Source organism: Vombatus ursinus, unplaced genomic scaffold, assembly GCF_900497805.2.
Source record: "Vombatus ursinus unplaced genomic scaffold, bare-nosed wombat genome assembly UNPS02014882.1, whole genome shotgun sequence".
NCBI lineage: Eukaryota > Metazoa > Chordata > Mammalia > Diprotodontia > Vombatidae > Vombatus > Vombatus ursinus.
The window spans coordinates 77731-88392 of NW_020954660.1; the positions used below are offsets into that span (position 1 = coordinate 77731).

Consider the following 10662-nt stretch of genomic DNA (forward strand, 5'->3'; position numbering starts at 1 on the left):
GGAAGCACATTATTTGCTCACTCTCTATCTCTTTTGTTTTTTTCTTGTTTCTTCTTTCTCGTGGTTCCTCCCATTGGTTCTAATTATTCTTTACAACATGACTAATGTGAAAATAGGTTTAATATGAATGTATATGTTGAGCCTATATCAATTTACATGCCATCTTGGGGTGGGGGGAAGGAAGAGATGGGGAGAAAATTTGGAACTCAAAATCTTATGGAAGTGAATGTTGAAAACTAAAAATAAATAAATTTTTTTTTAAGAAAAGGGGGGAGATGGGCAGGGGGAAGGAAAGGCAGAATCTGTGGCAGTGATATGGGGGTACATGAGCAACATGAAGACACAAGAGGGAGAATATGAATATGGTCAATTCTGAACTAATAGCAATTCCTTAATTTCATAGGGTCATATGCTTTTGGAGCTAGAAGGGACCTTTGAGGTTTTCTAGACCAACTCTCCTCATCTTTCAATAAGGAAACCAAGTCCCAGAGGTAGAAAGTGACGTGTTCAAGGTCACCTAGATAATAAGTAGCAAGGCCAAAATTTGAACCCAAGTTCTCTGAATCCAGTTCCATCCTAAGATTGAGTTAGCTGGGGACTCAGATTGAGCTTGTGGGATAAAGACCCTCAGAAATCCCTCATAATAAGAGAAATGGAAATTAAAAGAATTCTGAGGTTCTACCCCACACCTAGTAAATTGTCAAAAATGGCAAAAGATAGGAATCATCGATACTGGAGAGGTCATGGAAAGATGGGCACACCAGTGCATTGTTGGTGATGCTGTTAATCCAAATATTCTGGAAAGGAATTTGGAAATTATGCAAATAAAGTGGTTTCAATGTCTATACCCTTTGATCCAGAGAGTCTATTGCTAGACATACACCTCAAGGAGACCAATGGAAAAAAGAAAGGTCCCATATGTACCAAAATATTTATAGCAGCACTCTTTGTAGTAGCAAAGAGCTGAGGATAAAGTAGATGTCCCTCAACTGGAGAATGGCTAAACAAATCTTGACAAATGAATGTACAGAATACAACTGTACTGTAAGAAATGATGGCTATGAAGAATGCAGAGAAGCATAAGAAGATTTACATGAACTGATGCAGAGAGAAGTCAGCAAACCACAAAAACAATATACAGTACCAGAACAATGTAAATGAAAGAACAAACTGAATGGAGTTCTAATAGCCAAGAAGCTTGGCCCTGGAGAAGAGTTGAGAAAAAGCACCTCTCCCCTTTCTTCGCAGAGGTGAGGGGTTATGGGCAGTGAATACCGCATAGAACATCAGGCACAATTGATGTGCTGGTTGGTTTGGCTAAACTACTTTTTCCCCCTCCTTTTTTTATTCTTTGTAACAAGTGATGGATCTCTAGCTAGGGGAAAGATATATTTGGAAGTGAAGGTGATGTAAACATAAAAGGTATCAATAAAAATGTTTTCAAAGATGCCCAGTAGTTCACATGTACTACTCTCTGGCTACAATCATTACCATTCTTAAAATCCCTGAAGGACTTTCTAGTCAAGTCACCCCAGTCCCACAAAGCCCCTGGGTCCAGGGAGCGAAGGAACCAAATGCTGAGGCCCAGTAATCCCAAGGAGAGCCCAGGTTGATGCTAGAACCCACTGCTAGTCTGTCCTATGCTACCTGCCCGCCACACACCACGTTGATGTCTGCGTGGATTAGACGCAGTTCCTCCACATGGGCCATCTTTTCCTGTAGCAAGAGATCCATCTCCTGCTTATATTCCTTTAGATGCCGTTCCTCCGACTCTAGGGCTTCAAACTCTGCCTTCAGCCGTGCCTTGATCTTCTCCATCTGCATGGTCTTGTTCCTGCAGTATCAGAACATGGCAATAGGCTAAAATCACAATCCTGGACCAAGAATCACAGACTTAGAAGAGTCCTCCAGAGGTAAGTAGAGGCAGGAGGTATAGTGGAGATAAAGGGAGCTCGATCTGGAGTCAAAGTACCTGGTTGCTTGGTACAACGCTGGGCACATGTTGTTGTTTAGTCATGTCCGACTCTCCACAACCTCATTTTGGAGTTTTCTTGGCAAAGATATTGGAGTGGTTTGCCATTTCCTTCTCCAGTTCATTTTACAGACGAGGAAACTGAGGCAAACGGGGTAAAGTGACTTGCTCAGGGTCACATAGCTAATAAGTGTCTAAGGCCAGATTTGAACTTGTGAAGATGAGTCTTCCTGGCTCCAGGCCCAGTGCTCTATCCACTGAGCCACTTAGCTGCCCATAGTTGGCACATTGTAGGTGCTTAATGAATGCTCATTCCCTTCCCCTCCCCCCATGTTTCTGTAACTTTACTAGTTGCATGACTTTGGGCAAGTCACTTCCCTGTGCATAAATAAGAACTCACATTTCTATAGTACTTGAAGATTACAAAGTATTTGTCTTACAGCCCTCTGGGAGGTATTATTTTTGCAGATAAGGAAACCGAGGCACAAAATCTTAGCTCCCTCCTCTGTACAATGACAGGGTAGGATGACATGACCATAGAAACTCAGAATTGAAATATCTAGTCAAACCAGAACCTAAGACAGAATGCCCTGTCCAATATCCCCCCAATAAGTTGTTATCCATTCCTCCATTTGACTGGCTCCAGTGACAGAGAGCTCCCTCCCTAAGGCAGCCCATTCCATTTCTAGGGGGCTATGATCCTTAGAAAGTTTTTCCGTACAGGACACTAAAATATGCACCTCTATGACTTCTCCCTATTGCTCCTAGTTCTGAATCCTCCAGCCTTTCTCTGATTCTGTCATCTCATCTCTCCCATACTCCTGTGGGCAGAATTAGATAAAAGAAGGGGCAGCTAGGTGGTGGAGTGGATAGAGTTCCAGCCTTGGAGTCAGGAGGACCTGAGTTCAAATCTGGCCTCTGACATTTGACACTTACTAGCTGTGTGACCCTGGGCAAGTCATTTAACCCTGACTGCCTGACTAAAAAGAAAAAAAAAAGGGAATTAAAGGAAAGAAGTATCTATCCTGCAGGGGGTGTCATTTTTGTCTTTGCAAGCCCAGTGCCTGGCACACAGTAGGATCTTAATACCTGCTTGTTACTGATCCCCTCATTTCCCCAAGTTGTTAATGATCCTTCCCCTATCACTTCATTTATAGACATATACATACTGTGAACATGGGTTTTGTAACGACTATACTACACGTTAGAACTTCTCTTCTTCACAGGGGAGCAGGAAGATCAGCTAATCAGAAGGACTTCTGAGGCTCAGAGCTGCTTGACATACACTGATCCTTTGTGAGTGAACTCAAGCCCAATTTACAGATGCCTGCAGCTGCCAGAAACCACAGAACCAGCCTTGACCAGCTCAAAAGCAAACTTGGGCAACAGTTGCAGATTCAGGACTTTGTAAACATCCTGCTCCCTGGCTTATTGTGTCTACAGACGTCTCCCCCTTAAACCCTGCTCCCTACTCGAAAGCTTCTAGAAACCATAGATATCTCACCCTTTTTCACTCCCCTTTTGAGCAGCTGAGAACTTTCTCTTCCTCTCTGCTCCCTTGCAAGCTCTTCTCAGACGATAAATGCTTTTGTAATCTGTGATCAGACTCTATTTCACTTAGGGTCCCTTCTTTTTAGGCCTAGGGTCTTCCTTTAATATATATATATACACACATACATACACACACACACACATATATATATATATATATGAGTATTTAAATTCTATGTGTGTATGTTGTTGGGTTGGTTTTTTAATCTTTTATCCTCAGCCCATTAAAAAATGTTTCAAATCTATGATTTTATTGGTATAGGCCACAGTGGGGGGGAACCTGCGGCCTCAAGACCACACGTGGCCCTTTAGGTCCTTGGGTGCGGCCTTTTGACTGAGCCCAAGTTTTACAGAACAAATCCTTTTATTAAGGGGATTTGTTCTGTGAAGTTTAGATTCAGTCAAAGGGCCCCACTTGAGGACCTAGAGGGCCACAGGTTCCCCACCCCTGGAGGGAATGCCTTGGGAAGAAACTCCCCAACACGGATGGGGAACTGCTCAGCAACTTGGGGCACAGAGGGGCCAAGTGAATTCCCCAAGGTCATACAGACAATACATATCAGAGGTGGGCCTGGAACCCAGGTCTTCCTGACTGAGGCCTCTGCTTCTCTGATCCCAGTGTTTCAGAGCCCTCCTTATCTTTTTTTTTTTTTTAAGTGAGGCAATCGGGGTTAAGTGACTTGCCCAAGGTCACACCACTAGTATGTGTCAAGTGTTTGGTCTGAGGCCACATCTGAACTCAGGTCCTCCTGACTTCAGGACCAGTGCTCTATCCACTGCGCCACCTAGCTGCCCCCTAGCCCTCCTTATCTTATATTTCTTCTTTAGGTTTTCACTGAATCCCTCAGAGGATGCAGCTCAAACCCATGTTCCTTGGTTCTAGATTCTCCAGATCTAGATATCCAGATCTGGATCTAAATCCAGTTCCTCAGAGTTAGAAGAGCCCCCAGAGGCCACCTGGTCCAATTCCTATATGAACAAGAATGACCCCTACAACATCCCCCCAAAGTGGCTATCCAGCCTTTGCAATGGGGGCCCCATTCCCATTACTCCCACTGCTCTTTGAGACAGCTCTCATTGCTAAGAGGTTTTTTCCTGATGTCAGATCTAAACTGGCTTCCAGTTCCAGTCTCAGGTTTTGGCCTCTGAGGTCAAGCAGAAGGAAGCGAATTCCTCCACCCCGTGCCAGCCCTTCCATCAATGTGAATGAGTGGACATATGCATATATATACATATATATATATATATATATATATATATGAGTGTGTGTGTGTATTTCCCTTTTCCATTCTCAGTTGAGGACTGCTGACCACCCTTCACAGGCTTAATTAAGATCACAAATTTAGAGCATGAAGAGGCTCTAGAGATCAAGTCCAATCCCCTTCATTTTACAGATGAAACTAAGGTATAGATTGATGAGGTGCCTTGCCCAAGAATCAGAAAATAGAAGAGGTAAGATGGCACCATAGAACTAGGGCCTGGGCCTGGACTGGGCATTAGGAGATCTGGATTCTAGTCCTGGCTCAATCCTCTTCAACAAGCATTAATTGAGCTATGTGCTGGGCACTAGTTAGGGACTAGACTCAGATAGGAGTGGGGCACCTGGGGCCTCGAGGCCACACGTGGCCCTCTAGGTCCTCAAGTGCAGCCCTGTGACTGAATCCAAACTTCACAGAACAAATCCCCTTAAGAAAAGGATTTGTTCTGTAAAACTTGGACTCGGTCAACAGGCCACATCCAAGGGCCTAGAAGGCCACATGTGGGTGGGTGATTCCCCACCCCTGGGACATAAAGACAAAAAAGGAATGGTTCCTGCCTTCAAGGAGCTTCTATTCTACTTGGACAGTGGGGGGGGGGGGTGAGAGAGAGGAGAACAGTCATTAAAGGGTGACCTTGAGTGATTCACTCTTTTCTTGCTTTGTTTCTTCATCTGTAAAATGAAGGGACTGTTCCAGGTGCTCCCAGCCAGGACACCTGGTGGTGTAGTGGAGACAGCTTTGAAGACCTAGGTCTAAATCCCAACTCAGACACTTACCAGCTGTGGGACCTTTGACAAGTCACTTACCTGGGCCTCAGTTTTCCCTTCTGTAAAATGAGGGGGGTGGACTAGAGGGCCGCAGAGGGCCCTTCCAGCTCTAGATGTGGGGTCCTATGTCAAAGTTGGATTCAAAACTCGGGCCTCTTGCCCAGACCTGCAGCTCCTTCCACTATCCTGCACTTGCTGGACTAAAGATTTGAAGAGATCAGCCCCAAGCCAGGATACAGAAGCTCAATGGCTCCTGAGTTGGCCACTTGAGTTCCCAGCTTCAGATTACAGAAGATGAAAATAATGATTAGCCTAAGGCAATGCACACATCAAAGCAAGATAAATAATAGCATTTGCTAGGGCTGGGCCCAATTTGCCCAAAATGCCAGCAATTCAATTAAGGTGGCAGAAGCCACAAACAATTGAAATCAGGATGGATGGCTCCCTCCCAGTAGTACTCCCTTGAATACCCCAGTGCATCCTGGGATGAACCACCCTCTATCCTGCTCCTGCCTATGGAACCCAAAGGAGTTTTGCAGGGAGAGGAAGCAATCAAAGATGACATGTGGAGAGAGGTGTCTCACCTATAATTGACTATAAAAAGAAAAAAAAATGAAGACTGAACCATGGAAGAGCACATAAGGCACAGGTGTTGAAGTCAGGAAGACTTGGATTGAAAGCTGCTCTCAGAGACTTACAAGGTGTGTGACCTTGTACAAGTAACTTTACTTCCATGGGCCTCAGTTTCCCCCTCTGTAAAATAAGGTGTTTGGAAGTCTAAGGTCCCTTCCAGCTCTTAATCTACTATCCCACAAACCTGAGAGGTAAAGGTAGATTTCAGGAGATGATGCTGCTTCTGAAATTCAGGGAATAGAACCACAGATTCTCAGCGCTGGAAGGATCCTCAGAGGGCTGGCTGCCCATCAAACCTGGACCTCAGCAGAAATCCAGTCTACACCATACCCAACAACTGGTCCAAAGACCTCTGGTGATGGGGAACTCAGTATTTGGCTTTACAGTCTCCAAAGACCTCTGGTGATGGGGAACTCACTACTTTCCCTTTCTGCTTTTGGACCAATTGGAAGTTTTTTCTTTCACTGGGTTTAGGCACAGGGGTGGGGAACCTGCAGCCTAGAGGCCACATGTAGCCTTCTAGGTCCTCGGGTGTGGCCTTCTGAGTCCAAGTTTTACAGAACAAATCCTTTTATTAAGGGGGTTTGTTCTGTGAAGTTTGGATCCAGTCAAAGGGCTGCACTTGAAGACTTAGAGGGCCACAAGTTCCCCACCCCTGATTTAGGGGAGTACTTTGTGGGAACCACATAAATAGGACAGTCTCCATCCTTAGGGGGTTTACATTTTAGTTGGGGGGGGCATAAGTTCCTTTCCCTCTTTGGGCCTCAGTTTTCTTCTCTGTAAAACAGCAGGTTGGACTAGATGGTCTGTAAGGTCCTATCTAGCTCTGACATTCTATAATCTCAAGTGCCTTCTCCTCTCTTAGCCTGACTTTCTACCTCTATAAAATGAGGGGACTGGAGTGAAACCAATCAACCATCATTTATTAAGCAGCTACAATTTTACAGAAGAAGAAACTGAGGCTAAGGGAGGAGGGATTCAAACTTAGATCTCCCCACTGAATCCTAGATTTTCCCCTCCCCAAGAGCCATGAGACAAATGATTATTAAATAACGAATTGTTAATATGTAGGAGACACAGGATTTATCCCTTTCTGAAACCTTAGTAGGCCAAGCCAGCATCTGAAGGACACTGCTCCTCAGTCTTGTTGAGACCCCGCCCAAGTGGGGAGGCCCATTGTGTTCTACTCAGGTTTGGATGGGGATAAATTCTTTGATCAGATTGCTCAAGGCTGGGGGTGGTTTGGAAGTATATGACCTGTCCCCAGCCCCTCATTAAAATAGGTCTGCCTCTTATAATATTCATTCTCTCTCATTACTTATTAACCAATCCGAGCTGATTGCCACCCTCAGGACCGCCTGCTTTTCCAAGGGCACATAAGCATTGAGTAGGCTCCATGAGAAGTCTTTGGCATTCGAGAGTGTCACTGATCCACTTTATCAATAATATGCTAGCATTCTTAGTAAAATGATTAATTACCCAGAAATTATATCTCTCGAACTTTTTATACATCACAGCCATAACTAGTGATTCCAGTATCTGCGGCCAAGTTCAAAGTGGGGAGAGATAGAGGACACGGGGCAGCCAGGGACAGCCAGGCACAGGCTTCCTTTCCACCACAGGTGCCCTGCAGGAAGTACACTCTCCATTCCTCCACCCCTCTGGTAACGTCATGGGAGGAGAGGACAGGGGAGCATGGTTGCAGCCTCCCCTCATAGCTCCATGGAGCTGGTTTATCCCATCTGACTGCAGAGCTGAAACTTTGTGACTAGAAAACACTATAGAAACACCAAATGCTCAGAGAAACCTTGATTGAGAGCTCGAAAGGACCTAAGAGGCCATTTGGTCCAACCTCCTTATCTTACAGATATAAGGGGAAGTGACTTGGCTAGGGTCACACAGCTCTTAAGGTCTGAAGGAATATTTGAACCCAGCACTTCATGACCCTCCTCCCAAGCCTCAGGCCCCATCCACTACCAGTGGTGTTAAACTCATATAGAAAGGAGGGCTCCTAAACTGTACATAAGGATCCCTGAGGGCAATAACATTGACTTAGAAAACCACACAGTAATACTATCTATGCCGTGTTGTATTTTTATTTATTTTGTTAAATATTTCCCAATGATATTTGAATCTGGGTTGGGCTGCACTCAGAAATATTGTAGGCAATTGTTTGGCATCTCTCCATTTGCCATCCTGTTTTTTACACAGTATTAAGAACTTCTCGGAGATGTGAGTGCAAAACCCAGGCAGGCCTTGGGAGAGTGAACCTCATGGTCACAGTCACATGGAAAGGACTTCAGTGGCCATCTAGCGTACCCTATACGTGAAGGAATTGCATCTGGAATGTGTCTGACAAAAGGCCTTTGTGGATTGTCTGTGGCTTCCTCAAAACTCCCCTCAAATTCTCATTTAATTTCTTACATTGACCCGCAATATATTGAAACTGCAATGGGGAAAGTTGCCATGTGGAAGGGATAATTGTTTTTGAAAACTGTAAAGTGCTATACAATCGATAATTCTTCTTATTTTTATTATGTCATCATCATCATCATCATCATTACTAGCTATGTGATCCTGGGCAAGTTACTTGACGTCTAAAAACTTCAGGAAATTCCCAAGGTCTTCCCCATGAAGTCTTGGCCAGGGTTTTCTCTCCAGGGGTAGAGAGAATTCCCCACACTGAGGATGTCATAGATACATGTTTCTAGATGATGAAATTAAGGCTGAGAGAGGTTGTTTTCTATTATTTTAGGAGAAGCTGATTACAAGTGGGATACATTAGCTATGGGACCAACTATCTCAAAGATGTTTTTCACATTTCTGGGCTTTGTTTAAATTTCTCAAGCAAAGTAATTAACCAGGTTGGTTAGAATAATTGCCTTTGTGGCTTACAAACACAGAAAGAGTTCAGTCAAATGTAAGTTCCTTCAATCAATCAACAAGTATTAATGAAGCACCTACTATTTGCTAGTCACTTGGCTGGATTCTTGGCATACAAAGACAAAAGTGAAAACAGTTCCTGCCCTCAAGAAGCTTACAATTTCCAAGGTGGAGATTATGTCATTTTTAATAGTTGTATTCCCAGCACTGAGCACAAGACTCTGCACATAGTAGGTGCTTAAGAAATATTTGTTGAGGGCAGCTAGGTGGTGCAGTGGATAGAGCACTGGCCCTGAAGTCAGGAGGACCTGAGTTTAAATCTGGATGATGATGATGATGATGATGATGACACATGATATTCACTAGCTATGTGACCATGGGCAAGTCACTTAACCCCAATTGCCTTGCCAAAAAGAAAAAAAAGAAAAGAAATGTAGCATTATGGGGCAGCTAGGTGGCACAGTGGATAGAGCACCGGCCCTGGAGTCAGGAAGACCTGAGTTCAAATCCAGCCTCAGACACTTGATACTTACTAGCTGTGTGACCCTGGGCAAGTCACTTAACCCTGACTACCTTACCAAAAAGCATAAAAAAAAAGTCACCCTCTACATGAGGCTTATCATGATTGTCCTAGATGTCTCTCTTTCTACCCTTTCCCAGTTAGTATATATATAGATATATATATATACACATATACACACACACATATATATACACATATATACATATATATATATGTTTGTGTGTGTGTGTATACATACATAGACACACACATAGGATCATAGTTTTAGAGATAAGGTCTTAAGCTTGAGGTCAACTAGTCAAACCCTTTATTTCATAGATGGGGAACTGAGGCCCAGTGTGGTAACAATGACTCATCCAGAGTCACACAAATAGTAACAGAAAAAGGATTTGAATTCAGGTTCTCATATTTCAAAGTCAGGGCTCCAGCCACTGCACTCTCAGACTTCCCCAGATAGGTTATAAGCCTTTTAAAGGAAGAAGTGTTTGGGTTTTTTGTTTTCTTCCTATCCTCAGCCCCAGGGCCTGGCCCAGTGTGGGAGTTAAATAAATAAATGCTTGGTGACTGACCACCAATACGTAGCAAAACAGGGACTCAAAGTCAGGTGGTCTGGCTTCAAGTTAAGGGCTCCCTTCCCACTACCCACCATAGCCTTCCCTCCTACATTAAGGCTTTCAGAATACGAGGTTCAGGGGAGGGTCAGTCAAGAAGCTTTTGTTTAGCACTTTCTATGTGGGGGCAGCACGCTAAGCACTGGAATATAAAGAAAGATTCAAAAAGACAGTGCCTGCCCTCAAGGAGCTCCCAGTCTACTAGGGGCGACGACATGCAAACAACTATGTACAAACAAGCTATGTATGGCATAAACTGGGGATAGGGAGGGAAGGTACTAGCATTAATCTCTAATAACTAGCATGTTATCTCCTCCAGAAGTGCAGTTTGAGAGAATTGGAAGGTAGAAGAGGCCTTTGGGATCATCTTGTCCACTCCTAGCATCTTAGAGAGGAAGGGACTGCAACTCAGAGAGAAATGACTGGGCCAAGATCACTTGGGCGGGGGGGGGGGGGGGGGGGG

General features: G+C 44.3%; 1 protein-coding gene across 2 annotated transcripts in view; it reads right to left on the bottom strand.

The window, feature by feature from the left end:
• ZC4H2 (zinc finger C4H2-type containing) overlaps window positions 1-10662 on the bottom strand; it is a 16193-nt gene that overhangs the window by 4922 nt on the left and 609 nt on the right. Inside the window, exon 2 of one of the 2 annotated variants that reach the window (XM_027842685.1) lies at window positions 1663-1834. In XM_027842685.1, coding sequence (XP_027698486.1) covers window positions 1663-1834 — 172 coding nt within the window. Of the gene's footprint in view, window positions 1-1647; window positions 1835-10662 lie in introns of both variants that reach the window. The other variant, XM_027842684.1, reaches the window with a different exon arrangement.